This window comes from Babylonia areolata, chromosome 2 (assembly GCF_041734735.1).
Source record: "Babylonia areolata isolate BAREFJ2019XMU chromosome 2, ASM4173473v1, whole genome shotgun sequence".
Lineage (NCBI taxonomy): Eukaryota > Metazoa > Mollusca > Gastropoda > Neogastropoda > Buccinidae > Babylonia > Babylonia areolata.
In genome coordinates, this window is record NC_134877.1 from 64,311,094 (window position 1) to 64,331,060 (window position 19,967).

At 39.8% G+C, this 19,967-nt stretch overlaps 1 protein-coding gene across 1 annotated transcript; it reads left to right on the plus strand.

Moving 5' to 3' along the window:
* The first annotated feature begins 4,003 nt into the window (after positions 1 to 4,003).
* On the plus strand, positions 4,004 to 19,314 carry LOC143276121 (uncharacterized). Its single transcript, XM_076580533.1, has 12 exons — positions 4,004 to 4,153; positions 6,482 to 6,601; positions 7,272 to 7,590; positions 8,223 to 8,310; positions 9,073 to 9,210; positions 9,765 to 9,891; positions 10,820 to 10,966; positions 12,467 to 12,615; positions 13,129 to 13,320; positions 13,798 to 13,957; positions 14,783 to 14,931; positions 16,580 to 19,314. The coding sequence occupies exons 2-12, from the start codon at positions 6,487 to 6,489 to the stop codon at positions 16,811 to 16,813; spliced, it is 1,818 nt and encodes a 605-aa protein (XP_076436648.1). The 5' UTR covers positions 4,004 to 4,153; positions 6,482 to 6,486; the 3' UTR covers positions 16,814 to 19,314.
* Positions 19,315 to 19,967: the final 653 nt, after the last annotated feature.

Consider the following 19,967-nt stretch of genomic DNA (forward strand, 5'->3'; position numbering starts at 1 on the left):
CATCAATCTTAAAATATATATATATATATATACATATACATATATATATATATATATATATATATATATATATATAGTAGGCATCCTTCAGTCTCGGAAGACTATGGAGTTGCGCTCAAGGTGTTTATTCTGGTACAGCGTCGGGTGTGGCTGGCCAGTCCGACGCGGGAATGACGGTCCCTGTGGCAGAGGGCACAGATGAAGTCTGACGCTAGTCTGTCTGCCTGGGCTGCAGCCTTTCTTCTCATTCTCTTTTCCACATGCTGCTGAGCGAGTGTCTCTTCGAACTTGGAAAGACCTTTCTGCACAGTCTGTCTCCAGGCTGACCGTTCGAGGGTTGTTGCTTTCCAGTTGTTCTGGTCGATGTTCAAGGCTTTTAGGTCCCTCTTGCACACGTCTTTGAATCGCAGCTGTGGTCTACCTGTGGGACGTTTGCCCTGCACAAGTTCTCCGTAGAGGAGGTCTTTGGGGATCCGTCCGTCGTCCATGCGCACGACATGGCCGAGCCAGCGCATGCATCTCTGTTTCAGCACCGTGTACATGCTGGTGCATCCAGCTCTTTCCAGGACAGTGTTGTTTGGGACCTTGTCCTGCCAGGTGATGTTCAGAATGCCGCGGTCGGAGGCTACGCATGTAAAAAGCATTGAGCTTTCGCTCTTGTCGGGCACACAAAGTCCAGGACTCGCTGCCATACAGGAGGGTGCTCACGACGCAGGCTCTGTAGATTTCGATCTTTGTGTGCTCAGTCAGCTTGCTGTTGTTCCATGCTTTCTTTGTCAGTCTGGTCATGGTGGTAGCCGCCTTGCCGATGCGCCTGTTGAGCTCTGCGTCAAGTGAGAGGGTGTCTGAGATAGTTGAGCCCAGATAAACGAAGTCGTGGATGACATCCAGTTCATGGTCATTGATGCTGATGGCTGGGGAAGAGTCAACATCTTGTCCCATGACCTGTGTTTTCTTCAAGCTAATGGTAAGCCCGAAGTCTTGGCAGGCATCGCTGAAGCGATTCATGAGCTGCTGTAGGTCCTCGGCTGAGTGGGCAGTTACTGCTGCGTCGTCTGCAAAGAGGATTTCGTGCAACTCGGTGATGAGTGTCTCTTTGCAGCACTTCAGTACTTCGGCGGGAATACCGTCTTTCCCTGGTGCCTTGCCAGAGGCAAGAGAGTCCGGGGCTTTGCTAAGTTCATCTATGGTTGGTTCTCTGTCAAGCTCTTCCAGCTCTGGTAGGCACTCTATGGCATTCAGGGCATCTTCTGTGACTACATTTTCCCTTGCATATAGCTCAGTGTAGTGTTCTACCCAGCGCTCCATCTGTTGTTCTCTGTCTTGAATCACCTCCCCTATAGCTGATTTCAAAGGGGCAGTTTTGCGTTGGGCCCAATGCCTGCTTGATGCCGTCATACATCGCCTTGATGTTGCCTGTGTCAGCTGCGATCTGAATCTGGGAGCAGAGCTGAAGCCAATAGCCGTTGGCGCATTTCCTGGCACATTGCTGGACTTTCCTGCGAGCAGCACGGAGAACCTGGAGGTTCTGCTCACTGGGATTGGTTTTGTATGCCGTCAAGGCGTTTCTCTTGGCCTCCGGCGATGACTGGTGTCATTTCTTCTAAGTGGGCTTCGAACCAATCAGCTGACTTGCTGGTCTTTTTGCCAAAGGTGGACATGGCGGCGTTGTAGACAGCATCTCTAAAGTGTTCCCATCGGTCTTGGGCATTTGCAGTGGGTGGGCCAGGGAGAGAATCCTCCAACACACGTGCAAACTCCTCCACTTTCCTTTGATCGCATGTTTTGCTGGTGTCGATGCGAGGTCGGCCCTCCTTTCTCGTACGGTGCAGTCTCTTCGCGCGGAGCATCACAGTGCTGCACACCAAAGAGTGGTCAGTGTCACAATCGGCGCTCTGGTAGCTGCGAGTGATCTTGATGCTGGAAATGTTGACACGTCTGGTGAGAATCAGGTTGAGCTGATGCCAGCGTTTGGATCGCGGGTGTCTCCAGGAGACTCGATGCTGTGGCTTCGTGTTGAAGAAGGTGTTACTGATGCCCAACCCATGATGACAGCAGAGCTCTAGCAGGCGCTGGTCATACTCGTACATTTTCCCAGTGCCGAACTGACCCAAGCAGGTGGGCCAGGAGTTGTGATCGACACCTACTCTGGCGTTGAAATCACCGGCGATGAACAGTAGTTCTCTGTCAGGAATTCTCCTTACAGCAGCACTGAGGTCGTCATAAAACTTGTCTTTTGCTTCTGCTGTGGATGCCAAAGTTGGTGCATAGGCACTGATTAGACTGACTGGCCCTGAGGATGTTTGGAGTAGGAGAGACAGGATTCGCTCTGTTCCTTCTGTTGGTGGGGTTATGGACCCCAATAATCTGTTTCTAACTGCGAATCCCACGCCGTGTTCTCTGACTTCGTCTGATGGTTTGCCCTGCCAGAACAGGGTGAAGTCTCTCTCCCTCACAGATCCTGTTTCTGGGAGCCTGATTTCTTGAAGGGCGACAATGTCCATCTGCAGTCTGCTCAGTTCTCTGTCGATGACGGCTGTCTTGCGAGCATCATTTACTTCCTGCAGGTCGTCAGAAAAGCCTGGTGTCATTGTCCTTACATTCCATGTGCCCAATTTCAGGGCGGGAGTTTTCATTTTTCTGTTGCCTGGTGCACAGTTGTCGATCAGCTTGTCGGTTTTCACCCTAAACCCCACGCACCCAGTGAGGCTAACGGACCGTGGCGGGGCAGCACCTTACTGGCTGCGGACTGCCCAGCTTAAGGCGGGCGGTAGCTGCCCAATGAGATGCGATGACCTCTCCCACCGTCGGAAGCAGCCCCTGGCGTCTGACTCTACGCCAATTGAGTATGCAGACTTATAACCGGTAGACTGCTACTTCCCGTGTTTTGTCGACGCTGCAAAGCGAAGCTGGAGTGACCTCTCCAGAGCGCCGCAAAGCCTGGGTAAGTAAGTATGGAGGGCAAGCTGTTACCCATGCAGCAGACCCCCCCTCTCCACGTCGCTGGAATGGTCCATTGGAAAGGCAAGCGCCGATACGCATGGTTCCAGTGCCCGGTCGCAGGAGTTGCCAGAACGATGCTGTATACAGCCTCGGACTGCCTTGGGGACTCCGGCTCTGGATTTTTCCTCGGGGTTGACTCCCGAAGCCTTTCCTATGAGTGGGTATGGCCGCAAGGTAGCGGAGGTTTGAAATCAGAGTTTCAGTTTTCCTTCTCTTAGATGAGCTGTCTTCCCAGACTGATGAGCCCCATCTACCCAAACTGAAGCACTGGTTTTCAGGCACCAGGTAACCCGCCTTCGCCCCTTCTCCTATCAGTAGTAGCAGTTCCGCCGGGCTTATACTAAGCCACACGAGCAGGCTAGGAGCTGGACTAGTTGTCAGAGGCTGTTGGAGACGCGCGCCGTGAGGGGCATTTTATATACAATAGGAGCTTGTCCCCATTGCCACCCCTCAGCTATGACAACCTTGGGACCGTGGCCTACTGTATATATATAGGCTAATATAGAATCATTCATTTCTTCAGTTGGCGAACCGAATAAGGATTCCCCGTGTAGGGAAACAATTAAGATGACTCTCATTGTACGTCGGTCGGGTTTAGGTCAGCGAAACATCTGTCCGGATTAAATCACATCACGCTACCTGACAGGTCAGGGAAGGTCAAAGCAGCTGAACGAGAGACGGGATTATTTATGGAAAGGCTCCAACCAGGCCACCCCAGCCCACACCTCCGCCCCTCCCCTTCCTTGGCAGTCCAACCCCTCCCGAACGCTCATTCTTTTTCTTAAATTCTGCTCGTGGTTTTGCAAATTCCTGCCAAGATACTGCAGTTAGTTCCGGTAAAACGTTGTTCCGACGAACCGCGGCATGACCTGACGACGCCCTGTCAAGGCCGTTTCCGACGTTAATTTCGTCAAGTGTCATTCGTCAACCGTTTCTGAGAAGTTTGGGGAAGCCCCTTTTTTGATCACATGATATCATGAGCCAATGAAAACCTGCAAATGCAAAAACGTCATTTCCTTTTGCAGATCGCTCTCCTGTTTCGCAACCAATGAAAATTCGCAATGAGTAAAGTGCTTCCACAAACATTGGAGCATCGCCATCTTTGTGAATGTGCGCGAAGAAAAACTACAACTTAAACCGTCATTCAGAGGTAACTGAAATGCTTATTTTGGTATATTGGGTATTTATTTTATGTTTATATGTTTAAACACACTCATTGATAGTGTTGTCGTCACTTCTGATTATGTTTTCAGTCCAGAATCGAAGTGTCGTTTGGTAGCAGACGACCTCATACAAACTGACGGAAAACGGGCTGTGGTACTTGTATTTACTTAGATAAGTTCATTAAGCGTCTATTACATTACGATTTGATACTAGGCGCAGGTTTAGTACGAAATTGGTAAAGTCATACGAAATGTGTATTTTGTGATACCTGGAATACTAGGTGAAGGTTTAGTACGAAATTGGTATTATATGGTCTATACAATTACAAAATGCGTATTTTGTGATACCTGGATAAGGTTAAACTTCTTGCCAGAAAATGAGATATAGAACTTGTTCAGTTTTTGAAATGTTGTGCATTATTTGGTCGACTATCGATTGTTACACCGTAGAATTTGAACAGAAGCAACGGGCATGGCATGTACAGTTTTATCATCCTCTCTCCACACCCTTCACCCACCCCACCCCTATGAAATTCCCCTTCTGCTGGTTGTAACACCAACGGGGACAGGGGTTCACAACGCCATCAGTTTGGTGCCAGAAATCCCACACTACTTAGGTGTTGGGAAGATCAACAGATTGAATGTGGGCCCAAAACTGAAAAAGTAATTGTAGAATTTTGAATGGGCTTGTGGGCAATAAATAATGCACTAAATTATCCATAGATATTGCAGCACTGCAACTGTTGTACAAGGCCAAGACTTGTGTTTTGGTTTTAGCTTCTGTGTTCTCATGTAGGTGACGTCATCCCTGTCGTTCTAGATAGAAGCTGTGGTAGGGCTGTCCAGCCCCTGATGCAAGTTGATTAAAACTGGATCAAATTATTGTGCAGTTTTAATTTTACAACAGCAGTTACAACCTGACACTCACAGTGATTTCTAATCAAGACCTATTCAGTTCAAAACTGTACTTGACTACATATATATTATACAAAATATTTGAGGAAAAGAATTTTGTTCCTCCCTCATGTTGCAAGAAACACAAAAGAAAGACTACTTAGCATTCACTGAAGTCTTGCAGTGTCTGTTCCAGAAAATCTTACCATCTGTCTAGTATGTCTCTCAGTTTTGAGTTGTGATACTAGTAAGAAAAAGCTTTAAGACTTTTTTTAAATTTTTTTTTAATTTAGGAAATACAACAGGTGCAAGAGAAAAATATTAATCCCAAAGGAGTTTCAGTTAATCATAAAGCCATTATTGGTTTAGGACCCCCACAAGGAAAGTGTGATTTATGATTGCAATAAGGTCATTATGTCCTTAATTAGGGGATTCCCTCGGCTTGGTATCTTTGGTTGCTAGATCCATAGAAAGTTGTTTTTTCACCCATACACGGCATGCTCTTGTCTTTGAAATTGAAACTTTGTGAAAGTCATATATTTCGCACAGGAAATAAAGAATAAAAAAACAACAACACAAAAACTACAGTGTACTGCATGCAGTGGTCAGTTTATAAACTTTTGGAAGTCAAGTCTGCTTTATTATGTCCAAAGAGAAATTTGCATGTGGTAGTGTGGAACATGCTCATAATTTAGATGTAAAATATGCATATAAAAGATGTATGTGTTTCAGCCAGGGATCACATAAAAAAGTTACATTCCAATTTACATCGACATGTCTATGAACACCTTATGTATTTAGAACACTTGACAACATTGACTCTTTAAGACATGTCCTTGTCCGAATATATATATATATATATATATATATATATATATATATATATATAATATATACAGAGATCACATAAATTTACTTGGACATACTTAAGAATCAAAATAACTATATTATTATCTCAGCAAGAAAAATTAAGTGTGGTGAATTCGAAAAACAGCTAATTTGATATACGTAAATCTAGCAACATTTAATAAAAAATCATAATAATTGTATGGAAAAATGCAAGAAATTGTTTGACTTGAGTTTTAGACATGAAGAATTAGGAAGTGGCATCCATCTTTTCTCATGCCCAGACACATGTCTCACACAGATAAAACACAACACTTGGAGGAAATATTAAGTAGTCTGTTTTATTCACATTTTTACATGTGAATTGTAAAACATGCACAAAATTGACAGAAAAGTGAGAAACTTGCAAGATTGATGTCACATAAATTGAAAGTTTTCTCTGACCCTAATACTGTGAAACCTGCCATAAGTACAGGTACAGAAGAATGTGTAAGATTATTTAAGTTATGTTGATGAATGTAGATTAATTCAGATTGATTTGGATCACTTGATGGCAGTTCTGTTCCTGTTTACAGGTAAAATGGATGGACCAGGCATTTTAAGGAGGAGGGCGGTAATAACCCAGCCTGTGGAAGAAGGGGGAACACTGGCTGGGACGACCTTCATTGCTCCCACTCCCTTTCCAAATAACACAGGTAAGTGATCACATTTGTTACGATTGTATTTAATCATAATGGCTTTTGTCTTTAACTGTTTTATGTATTTTCACAAATCACAGCACACTTCATGATCAAATGGTCTTGTCATATGATAAAGCATAATAAATACATGTGTTTTACTGGTAAAATGTATACAAACTATTCAAAATATGGTGCTGGGGAGAGATTAGGAAAGGGGAGTGGGTGAGTGAATTACACAACAGCATTGCAAATGTTACTTTACACTACTATAAGTCATGAATGGATTCCTCTCCCAGAAATTGAAGATGTTTGTTTGTAAAACCAGAAATGTATGTTCCCAACAGAAATTGTATTTTACACAGTTCTGTTTTAGTATGCAAGAAAACAAATTGTGCTCCATTTGCAGATCACACACAAGTATCTGCTTTTTTTTTCTTTTTCTTTTTTTTTTTCTTTTTTTTTTGTGTGTGTGTGTGTGCTTGATAATAACTTTTGTGTACTGCTGTTTGTGACTACTGTTGGTGACTTATCTTTCATCCTGATGTTAGGAATGGGAATCACCATGTGGTATGAACTTTAACAGTGACACAGCTTATTGATACATATGCAGATTTTTTGTTGTTGTAAAGGTGTAATATTTTTCATAATGTCCATTGTCTGATGCAAAAATATAACTATTATGCAGTGTCAGTGACTGCAAATGAAGAAACGGACATCAACATCCGAAAGACTCAGACACGTCAACCAAGTGTGGAGAATGGAGCCTCAGCGTTGGGCATTGGGCAGTCCTCTACCTCCGTGTACTCTGAGGATGAGGTCGTGGTTGATATGCAACACACCCGACAGCTGCAGAATTACGTCAGCATGCGGCAGCCTGGGCTGCTGGAGAAGGATCTTAGCATCAATGTGCGAATGGGACAGAGCTCCTGTGATGCTGCAGCTGATGACCTGGCTGACCTGGACATTGTGGAGGAAGTGGAGGAACTGTCTGTGAACAAAAAAAGGTGAGGGTGTGTGACTGTATGTATGCATTTGTGTGTACATGTTTTTTTATTTTTATGGAATGATTGTTTGGATGTGTAACAAATTTAGAAGTGACATTGTATAATGTATTTTGTGATTTCGTTATGAATTTATATGCAGCTGTCTTCCTCTTAAAAAAAAAAAGTGTCGTTTATGTGTGAATGTGTGTGTGTGTGAGTGTTCATGCATATTTTTTGATTTTTGAGTGTTAGTCTGTTTGGGTCTTACCAGGCATTTTTCTAACTTATCCTTTTCTTACTGGAAAGCTGGTCTTTCTTTCCCTTTGCCTTATGTTGAATATATGTTTATTGCTTGTCTACCGTGATCATGTATATAACTTTTTAGTCTTAGTGGCCATTACTTTTTAGTGGCCATCTGATAGTCATCATTTATCTGTTACTGTGTTAGTAATGAAAACTGTAGCAGTAGTAGTAGTAGCAGTAGTAGTAGTAGTACTTAGAATATAAAATATTGAAGAGTTGGTTCAACAATGTTTTGAGTATCTGATGCAGTAAAGATGATTCTCAAAGTTATATTCTGTTTCTGTGCTAAGAGTTAAAACTGAACGTTTTGCTGGAGACTTGAATGTTAACCAGTGCATGAATTGTTTCAGACCCATATCCCATGGCACTGATGAGGATATCATTCAGTTGCTGAATGAAATGCCAACAAAGAGAGGAGTGATTTGCGAAGAGCAGAAGGTAACTCTTATCTCCGCTTGATCTCTTCTCAAGAATGGCATTTGTGTAAAATTTAAAACTTTCAGACTGTGTGTGTGTGTGTGTGTGCATACGTGCCTTTGCATGTGCATATGTGCGTATATGTGTGAGAGTGTGAAAGTGTGTGTTATGAAAAGGTTCAGTTGTAGTAATTGTATTGAACTTGTTGGAAGGTGATGACAGGAAAACGACAATTTTTTTTTCAACTTCAGTTATGAGTTTTCATATGTTGAGGGTGAAGCACATAAAATCTATTGTCCGCACTTCAGAGGGGACAGAAAGTATTTAATGTGTTATGAATTCATAATTTATATGGTTTTGTTCATGTGCACATAGAACCATTTGGTTGCTCTTGAAGTTTTATCAAAACGCTTATAATTTGTGAATTATAGAAATAGAATGTAACCCATATCATTATAAATTATGTCTTTGACACTGTCAGTCTGTGTGAGTGTTCAGTGAAAGATTGTTATGAAAGTGGTGGTTTTTTGTTTGTCTTTTGTTGGTTTTTCTATGGCTAACCATTCATAGAGACTATGATCAGTGAATATTTTGAAATAACAATTGTGTTTTAGGATATTTCTGTCACTGTGGATTTGTTCCTTCTCAGTTTATATAATGTAATGATTTTAGTAGCCATCGTCAAGGTATGTTATGATGGACAGTTGATACTTTAAAAAAAAAATTTTTTAAACTGGATAAGGTGTGAAACTGTAATGTGTGTTTGTATGTTTTTTGTTATAGGTGCTCTATTGTGACGATGGTGTGTACACAGAAGGTCTTCAGTATGACATCATTCCAGGCACTCAGTCCAAGGGGGCATTTGGGGAAGCTGCTATGTGTCAGGATCGCAGAACTGGCAAAACATTCATGCGCAAAACAGTAGGTGTCCATGGGTTTAGGTTTCATCAGTGAATGTAATCTTGAACAAGGACTGATGATTTTGTGTGTTCATTGTGACCTGTTGCTTATTTTGATACAGTGCCTGTGTGAAAAGGTGCTGGTTGTATGCCATTTTTTTCCTGTGTTAGGTTATCCATAACTTTTGACATGAGAACAGAAACTGAATAATACAAGGGTTGTGTGCTGTTCGGATCACTGTTTTAATTTTTACTCTAAAGATGTGAACGTGTTACATTTTGACATATTTTCATCATTTTGCTGTATGTTGCCCAAATATGCTAGAAAAAGTAAAATCTTGTTTCCATATGTTCATATATGGGGTGCCTGGCAAACTTGCTGGTTTTAGTCTTTTATGTCTTGTGTTGGTGTCATGCTTTCACTATACTGCAGCCTTTTTCCAGATTCATATATATTCTGTTTATGTAATGATTTATTCATTTTTCCATTTATCAAGCACAGATCAGTATAGCTCAGCTGTAAGTGTGTATCTGAAGGCTGATACATTTTCATTGGTATTTTTGGTGTTTGTGTAGGTTAAAGGAACACTGTCCAGGAACGAGGTTCAGGTGCCTATCATGTTCCGTGGCAATGTTGGAATCCCACAAGTGCATGGTGTCAACATGACAGACGGGGTCACTGAGATCTTTCAGGAGTTTGCAGGCAAGTAAAGATACTGTGAAAGTTATTATTCTACCTTCAACTTGTTCAAGGGCAAGTCAGATTTGTTGATACACATTGGAACTTATTTTTTAATGAAGTGTGACAGCTGCCTATATCTGTTAAAGTATATAGACATATAGATATCAACATTGGATCAGATTGAATCTCTCCTAAACATTTTTGGATTCTTGACAATTGAACAATAACATATATACCACCAGACGGCCAGAGTTACATGGAGACAAGATGTCACATTGCTGACAGAATTGATGAAGTGACAAAATATATTGCCACCAGCAACAAAATCAGATAATGTATTGAGCAGACAGTGATAAATACCACTGTCATATACAGACTGACACGTGTTAAACATGCTGTTTTGTATTGACTTTGATATTTTGTTTGCCATTGCTTTATAACTTGTCTGTATAATTGTTCAGATTATTGTATTGTTGAAAAAAAAAAGAGAAAGAAAAGTTTATTGAATTGTATAACTGTTTGTCACAAAGATTTCAGCATTGCAGTAACATCCATATTTTTTTCTTCTTTATGTGTGGAAGTGTTTTTTTGGTTTGATTTTTACACCATCAAAGTGGATTTTTCTACAGAATTTTGTCAGCAACAACACTTTTTTTGCCATGGGTTCTTTTACTTGTGCGAGGTGCATGGAGCACATGGGACCTTGGTTTATAATCTCATCCAAATGACTAGCACCCAGATTACCTCTCAAGGGGGTGTGGAGGGAGGTTATTAATCCTGGTACATGGGACTGGAACCCTTAGACATGCAGTTCATTGTTGGGTGCTACTGCTCTACCTCCATGTGCTCTGACATGTGGTTTGTAGATGAAGAGAGTACAGGGCTTTAATGTAAACGAAGGTCGCAGAGAATGTTGCATGTAAATCATGGAGGCACATGTTGTGTTCAGGTCTGTCACTGAAGTCTGTGATGGAGTCTGGATCAGACTACACCAAGCAGCTGTGTGACCCTAAGATGGTGATGGTGCTGGCCTTTCAGGCCTTTGCCACCCTGCACAAACTGCACAGTCAGGGTGTCACACACCAGGACATCAAACGTAAGTTGTTTTTTGCTCTTCTTGTCAGCAGAGCATCTGATAAAAGTCTTGGTTGTGCTAAGATCGGCTAAGATTTTCTTAAGATAGGCTCTCAAGGCCAGATCAGGAGGTAGGGTTTTTGCTGAGGTCAGGCATCTGCTGCTGCTGCATTTTTTTTCTTTTTACTTTTTAAAATGATTTTATATATATATATATTTTTTTTTTTTTTTTTTTTTTTTTTTTTTTTTTTAACAGAAGTTGTAGTGTGTATTGGATCTGACAAACTTGAAACTGAAACAAACTGAAACTTGCCAGGGACTTATTTAATTTTGCTTTTGGGAGTCCCAGGCTACATTCAATGGGTCATTCTTACAGCACATTCTGATCACATCTGCATTGCTGCACACTTACATAATTGTCTGGATTCATGGGTTAAAAATGTCATGCGTTTTTGTGGAAACAGCTATGAAGAGAGAGGAATTATGGAAGGGAGGAAAGGGACGCTTTCATTGGACAAACTGAATTTTCTACTTAGCAGATGATCTTATTGTCAGACTCGGCCTTGACACATGATTTTCACTCTCTTTATGTTTTCGTTCTTGAAAATTTTAGAACATCCCATTTGCCCACATGATGAGCATGCAGCACATGCTTTCAGTTTTCAAAGTGACAGGGATGCATATTTGTGTGTTAACAAAAGCTCTTTTATGTGGGGTGATTTCTGGAGTTTTGCAAAGAAATGGAGATGATGTAGGAGAGAAAGCTGTGAAGAATGGACAGGAAGAGTCTGGAAGGGAGCAAGGGAGAGGCTGTGACTGGTGCATGCTTAGAATTGGATATTTTTGATTTGTAAGCTGCCAATATGCCCCCTTTTTTGTGTGTGCGTGTGTGTTTCTCAGTACATTGAATAAAGCAGAATCTCTTTAGTCATATTTATTCTAAAGCATTTGTGCATAAGTTGAGCTACAAATTACTGTTTCTATGAACGGATGATAAGAATTGAAAGTAAAAGAATTTGTGTATTCAGTCTCATGAAATTGTAGATTTGTTGATTTTTTTTTCTTTTGTGTGTTTTCCCATTATGTGTATGTGAGTGTGAATGTGTTTTTGTATAGTGCACCAGTTTAAATGATCTCTGTGTCTTTTCCTATATCAAGTGAGTGAGTGTGAATTTGTGTAGAGCACTGGATTAAACTATATCTCTGAGTCTTTCTTTTTCATGTGAGAGTGTGTGTTAATGTGTGTTTGTGTAGAATACTTGATTAAACAACATCTCTGTGTCTTTTCTTATTCTTGTTGGAGTGTATGTGTGAATGTGTGTTTGTGTAGAGCACTGGATTTAATAATATCTGTGTCTTTCTTTTTTCATGTGAGACTATGTGTGTGTGAATGTGTGTTTGTGTAGAGCACTGGATTAAACAATATCTGTGTCTTTCTTTTTTCATGTGAGAGTATGTGTGTGTGAGTGTATGTTTGTGTAGAGCACTGGATTTAACAATGTATCTGTGTCTTTTTTTTCAGCGGAGAACTTGTGTTTGGATATCCAGCCAAAAGGGGGATGGCGACTGAAGTTCATTGACTTTGGTTCTAGTCAGACACCAAAGGACCAGGTGTTAGAAGGACTTACCAATGAATACCTCAGTCCAGAGAGTTGCAACACTATTCTACAGGTATGGATCAAAAGCTGGGAAAATGGTTTAGCATTTTGATTTTTTGTTGTTAACTTTGTTAACACTTGGCACTTGTTTAACATTTAGCACATGTTCTTGTAAAACCTTGTATTTGAAGTATCGACTTCCAGACAAATCAATATGTTTCTGCACAAAATACGAAACCGTATATGTACATTTCCTGTTATTGATATGATTTTCTTTTTGTGAATTTTTTAGTTGTTGGTTTGGGTTATACTTCACAGGGTCTCTAAACTGATTTTTTTTGTATGTTATTATTAGCTTTCTACAGATTTTCTGAAGCCAGAAAGGAAAATAGTTTGAAGATGTCACCTTGTGAAGGGTTTCTCAGGATATCCTTGAATCTTTGAAAGTTTGGTCTTGTAGTTCATGATATTTTCTCACAAATAAGCTATGATAATAAACTTGATTGATAATGAACAGTAATATTTGCTGTGATTGTGCTTAAATCCAAGTCTCTTCAGGGTGGTTATTCAGAGTGATGTTTGACAGATTGCAACAGAGAAGATGCCCAGAGAAGCAGGCCGTCTAGGGCCCGGCACTGATGTGTGGGCATTGGCACTGTCACTGCTCTACTGCCTTTGTGGGTACCATGTCATGGTGTACGTCTGCACCGGACAGACCAGGTATCTGGAGCAGGATCCAGCCAAGCTGCAACACTTGCGCATGCAGTGTCTTATTAAGGTAAGTGGACATGCAAATGTATTTGGTGTGAGATGATAAAAAAAAAAAGATGAATCGCACTGCACAGTGACATTTTCTTGTATAAGTTAACTTTTTAGATGCAATTGAAATAATATAAAAAGAAGCCATTGTAGAGTATAAAGCTTTGGGTTAGCTTGAAAATACATGTTGATCCTGATGACTGAAGTAAAGGTCTGCAAACAATAGCAGTTGATAAACTGAAAATGAAAATTTTGACTTGCGGAGCTTCTGGGGTAAATAGGGGGATGGGTGTTTTCCAAACTGGCTGTGGTATGTATTGTGGCAGTGAAATGTGCCACAGGTTGCTGTTTATTTCATTCACTTTTTTCAGTTTAAATCTGTGTTGTGAAAAAAATTTTGTGTATGTGTTGTTTTTTTTGTTGTTGTTTTTTTAAGATCAGTTGTGCATAAGTTAAAGAAATTGCTATTGTTTTGATAATTAATTTGTCTTTGCAGATCTGCAATTTGAAGGATGAAGATATCGAAAGGAAGCTGATCCTCCCTGACTGGCCAGAAGCTCTGAAGACACTTCTTGTCAACACTTTGCGTGTGGATCCTAACAACAGGTGGTCTGCCAAGGAGGCTGCTGAGCACATCTTTCGCAACTGGATCCTGAGTAAGTGGTCATGTTAAAACAGAAATGGAGTGAGCGCACAGGATGTGATAAGTGGAACAAAAGGTGTTCCTTACTGGTAAATAGAAAGAAAAAAAACACCCTTGTCAGTGTATTTGCTTACCAGTTACATCTGCCAGGGAGGATGATGAGAACAAAGTATCCAAATCACTGCCTAAACAAGCAGTTTTTTAGTATGTTTTGGGGAGAATCAGAAATGTTGTTTTGCTGTGTATTCTATGAAGGTGTATTTGATAGATGATTTAGAACTGTATTGTTGGCTTCTTTCTTCTCTTTTGCCGGTTGTGAGAGAGGTTCATGTTTAATGTGATCTTTTTTTTTCTTTTTCTTTTTTTTAGTTTGGCAGCCCTGTGCAATCAGCTGGACTATATGAAGGACACTATCCATGTCAATTATCATGCATTCTTAAAGAGTGGAGAAGTGTACATATGTGCTTGTTGTCATAGCAGTACATATGTGCTTGCTGTCATGGCAGTACGTTTGTACTTGTCATGGCAGTACATGTGTGCTTGACATGTGGACTTGTTGTGGCAGTATGTGTGGGCTTGTTGTCATGGCAGTACATGCACACTTGTTGTCATGGCAGTAGGTGTGTGCTTGTCATGGTAGTACATTTGTGCTTGTCATGGCAGTATATGTGTGCTTATTGTCATGGCAGTGTATGTGTGCTTGTGGTCATGGCAGTATGTGTGTACTTGTTGTGGCAGTATGTGTTTGATTGGCATGGCATTACATGTGTGCTTGTCATGGCACTATGTGTGTGCTTGTCATGGAAGTATATTTTTTTATGTGTACTTGTTGTGGCAGGAGGATCTGGAGCACAAGCCCAGCAGCAGCCAGCACCAGCTATAGCTGCTGCTTCACCACCAGCCATGGCTCCTGGCAACATGTTCCGTGGGTTGACTCCTTCAAAGATAGTGGTTCAGATCCGGCCTTCTGCTCAAAAGGGGACAGAGGTTAGCCCAAGATTCACTTGATTGTTTGAGAGCTGATGTTGTGTGGCAATTTTTTTTTTTTTTTTTTTTTTTTTTTTTAAATTTTTTTTTTTACTGTAGGGAACACGTTGACAGGAGAAGAACAAGAAAACAGCTGTAGCAGTCAACTCCCAGAGCTTGCATTTTGTGTGTGTGTGTGATGTGAAAGGTGGTGATACAACTATTGCACTTGACACTTATAGGTGCCATCCAGCATGGACCAGCTGTATTATACAGTGAACACAAGTGACAGAAAAAAAAATATCTGCAGCTGAAAAATAGTAGGGTGGCAGAAATTTTGACAGTTTTACTGAAGTTCATCACTTACTCAGCATTTAAATATTTCTATAAGATCCAAACTGAAATCACTAATCATGGTTGAATTCTGGTAAATGTATTTATAGGGAGATGTAAAATTGTCACATCAAAAGTCTTGTCCAAGCAGTTTATATAATGATGTGCTCAATAACCAGATTTTTAATATATGTGAGGTATATGACATGATTTTGACTTGCTTTTTGTTTTAATCCTTTATATGGAGGATCTGATGATTGTATTGATCTGGTGATTAGTTAAAAGCATTTTAGTGGATAAGCTTGTTTTTTTATGAACTACGGAGTCATTCTAATAATTAGTACAGATAACTTACACCTGTTTGATACCTGTATAATCAAACTGACGAAATCGTTCTTGACTAAAAATGTGGAAAACGGTTTAAATACAAACACCACCACCAACTAATCTACCCACATACATTTTTTCAGGAATAATGGTGAATGGATTTGGAGGGTGGCGCTTTTGAACATCCAAAACTTAAAGAACTCCTTGTAGAGACTGTGTGCAGGTTAAAAATAGTGAGCTTTCAGACACTAAGCAACCATTTTCCTCCTCCTTTACAAGAACAGTTTTATGCCTGTTCAGCAGAGATGGTTGAATGGTTGAAGTACTTTTTGCGGTTTACCTACTGAAGACTATTTAATTTTATATGATTATATCATTCTATTTTATATGTTTATTAAGTGTTTCTGTTTTGAATTACTAATTTAAAAAAAACATGTTACTTAAGATTTGACTGGTACAGTTACACTGTTTTCTTGCTCCCATCTTTAGTCCTGTTTTACTGTCAGTTCAAACAAAAAAGAAAAGGTCCGATCTTGAGATCCCACATTTTCCTATTTTACTGTCAGTTTAAAACAAACCAAAAAAGGTCCAGTTCTGGAGGTTCCACAGTCAGTCCTGTTTTACTGTCAGTTTAGCCCATTCGACCCTGGAGAGTTTATAGCATCAGTAGACTTCCATGCCATTTTCATTTGGAAAAAACGCAGAAAATATACTGTTTTTCCTCCAAGTTACATGTGGACACATTCAGAAATACTGTAGAAATTAGTTCCCTTTCCTTGCAGTTTATGTATGTGCAGGATCATGAAAAATGTTTTACTGGACGATTTGACACCAGAGCAATATTCAGGTGCAGGGCTCAGTTGAGTTAAAGAAATAGCGGTCTAGTTATTGAGGTCCCACATTCAGTCCTATTTTACTGTCAGTTTGGGGGGGGTGGGGGCATAAAAGGTCCAGTTATAGAGATAACAAAGCCATTTTCACTGAAAGATCTTTGTGTGCTGTGTGTCAGGAGAGAGGCGGTACAGTGCAGCCTGTACAGTGCAGCTCCCCCTCAGCAGTGGCTCCCCCATCCCCTTCCAGCCCAGCATCAACACTGGACGTTCCCCCTCCCTCTCCTGGGCAGCTGCCAGACTTCACTCACCTGCTGTCCAACACCACCACCAAGAACCCAAAGCGCCGCAGCAGGTGCAAGCAGCGTGCGGAACCTTACCATCAGACAGCCAGGCGGCTATCCAAGCAATAGCTGTCTTTGACACCAGTTGGGCCTTGTCCAGACTGACAAGCTGTTTGTGTTGAAGACGGGGCCTTTTTTTTTTTTTTCTTGGTGAAGGGTTGATAATGTATATGTTAGCTGTTAATTTTTTGTTTTGTTTTTTTGAAATACTGAAATTGTTTCATTCTCACTTGTAATCATTGTTCTGTTTAAGGCCTTTCATTTTATTTTTTTTAATCAGAATGTTGTTTATGGTGTTTACAGATTTTCGCCATTGCTGATTATTAAGTTGTCAGGTGGTAATCTTATTTGTATTTTACATTTCTTGTGTTTCTGAATGTTCTTGTATATGGCGCTTTTTACATTTGAGGAATCTTTTACTGAGTGATATCACACTTTTTATATTGTTACTGTTGAGCTGCATTGATGTGTTTTTTTGGGTTTTTTTTTATCAGTGAACTTGAGTTGCCTTGCTGTGGTAATTTTTTAAAATATCAGTGAACTAAAAATCCCTTTATTTGAAAAGATATCTTCACAATGTTAAAAGCAAAATACACCCCACACAAGTATGATTTTATCTGTTAAAAACAAATGAAGAAAATGAATTGTGAGAATGTGCTAAAACACAGACAAATTTACTGCAACAGAATTTTTCTTTTGGTGTCCAAGTTGTCGTATATCTGATGATAAATCATGTGCCACTGCAACTTTCAATGCAAGCCAGGAGCCAGTATCTGTGAAAGAGATCTGCAGCATTGCAAGACGGGCACAGATCGAAGGACTACTGACGGGAAATGTGAAGCACATTATCACTGCGTCAGCATCTTGTGTGCTGAAAGAGATCCATGTGACCTGCTGCTCATGTTCTGCTTGCTCTGCTTGCTGACCTTGCAATAAGCAACATGTGATTTTGACTGCTAGCTGATCTATATCCCTCATGTCCATCTGACATGTTGGTCAGGTTCCAGAAAATTTTAATCTTTACATTCACTTATTTTCATTGTTGTTGACATTTTCCTGAAAATGGTGTATGGCTGCCTACATGGTGGGGTAAAAACATAAAAGCCCACTCGTACATTTTAAAAACAGTAAACTTAAGTTGCAGCCCATGCACACACAAGAACACAGAAGAAAGTAATCACACGACTTTTGTTGTGATTTGGGTTAGCTGAGGTTTGTTATGGGTGTTTTTTGTTTCAATAATGTTTCCTGAGGTATGTCTTTTTTCACCCCATTTTTAAAAATACATAATTTAAAAGGCTCTTCAGGGTTTTATTGTTCAGTGTTAATGCTTATTGTCCTGTTCGTTTTTGTTAGCAGTAGATGTTGATTTTTCTTCTTTTTTTTTTTTTATTCAGTATATATTCTAAAAGTTTTGGAAGCAAATTTCATAATCTTGTAACAATACCTTGTTGAATATTTATCTTTTTTTTTTTTTAACAATAAAAATTGAATGAGTAAGCAAAAAACTAAAACCTTTCTGTTTTGAGTGGAACTACAAGTGATCAGTTTTTTTTTATTGGTATTACAAGGGGGAAAAGCATCACAAAACGACGAAAAAAAATTGTTGATAGAATGTTCACTTTGTGTTGGAGAAAATATCGATGTTTTTACTAAGTTAAAGAAAATATTGTTGTTGTTTTTACTTGATGTTGGAGAAAATACAATTTTTATCCGGTGTTGGAGAAAATACATGGGTTTACATTTGTTGAGGAAAGTACAGCTCTTGTGTATCTATATTCAAAGGGCTTTTGTTGCTTGCACTTTTGCTGATTATTTGTGTTAATGTCTGATTTGCTTAGGATGAAATGTTTTCTCTTGTGTTTAAAATTGCTGCTCATCCTATATTGTCTTGCTTACTGTTCCATCTTCTTTTGCCATTGGTTATTGTAAGATTTCACAGAAAATATTAAAAAATGGTCCAAGTCTTAATACGTTTTTTTATTCATTGAATCATTCTAGAGTGATTTTTGTAGAAGGCTATGTGTTGTTTCTCAGCTATTAGTGTTGCACCTATGTGTACTTCTAATAAAACAAGTGACCTCTCATCTGAGATCTGATAGGCATTGAAATTAATTGTAATCAGCAATAATGAGTTTTCACTTTTTTTTTTAGTGGCATGAAAGCCACATCCAGATTTAGTGAGGTTTTTTTTTTATTCAGCTAGTCGTTTTTAAAGGCCTGTGCAAGCATGCCATTTTTGGGTTGTCTGAATTTTTTAAAAATTCAAACAGACCGACATATTTTTCTTTTCACATGTATATGAGCATTCCATTAAAAAAAACAACAACAACAACATGACATACACATATATAAATATATGTCCATTAGGTTAAAAATGTTTATACAAGTAAGAAATGAAAACCTTTAAGAAACAAGAAAAGGTATACTTTGATGTGTGCAAACTTAGTTACTGTAGAAGAGGTATCATTTTGAAGTAGAACTATGTTTGATGGGGCCAGTTTTCAGCATTTGTCCTTTTTCTGTGTGTGTAACCACATTGTATGGATGGAAATAAAATATTTCACTCGGGTAATTGGAGATGAGTGTGTTTTTGAAATGGCAGCTGTTAGGTACATATCAATGACATCTTCGAGGCCATTTGTTTTGAAAAGGCACACTCACTGTCAGATGTCATACAACATGGCATTATTGATTTTAAAGTTTAAGCATGATTTAGCTCAAGTCATGCATCCATCATTATGACTTCAGTATTCATGAAAACTTACTGCAATAACTGATCATGATGAAGGCAACAAGTGGAAAATTCTGTTGAATAAAAATCAAGGTCAGAGGCTCAAAGGTCAAGACTCAAATTTGATACAACTGAAACAACTTGAAGCACAAAAAAGTTTGGGTGACTGAAAGCATCTTGCCTTTCTGAAGCTCAGTAGTGATTTGCCAAGGCTGTAAGCTAAAATCTATGGTCACATTGTGGTGTGCAGAACCAGTCACAATTCAAGGGGATGCAAAACTTTGTCGCACCCTTTCTCCCCCCCCCCCCAACCCCCTCTTGTCTTTCCATGACTGCTAAGTTGGATTGAGAAAACAACCCACATGAGTCTTGAGTCCCCTCACCTGTCCTTTTCCTAACCATTTCTCCAGTTTTGCTGTATGGTTTGCAGGAAAAACTGCTTTGTGCTTTGAGGAACTTGTGATGTAGAGGATACTTGACCAGTTCATA

Coding starts and splice junctions, on each gene's coding strand:
- LOC143276121 (XM_076580533.1), top strand. CDS start 6,487: ATGGATGGACCAGGCATTTTAAGGAGGAGGGCGGTAATAACCCAGCCT. Junction 12,616..13,128: donor GTTGCAACACTATTCTACAG/GTATGGATCAAA, acceptor GATGTTTGACAG/ATTGCAACAGAGAAGATGCC. Junction 14,932..16,579: donor CTGCTCAAAAGGGGACAGAG/GTTAGCCCAAGA, acceptor GCTGTGTGTCAG/GAGAGAGGCGGTACAGTGCA.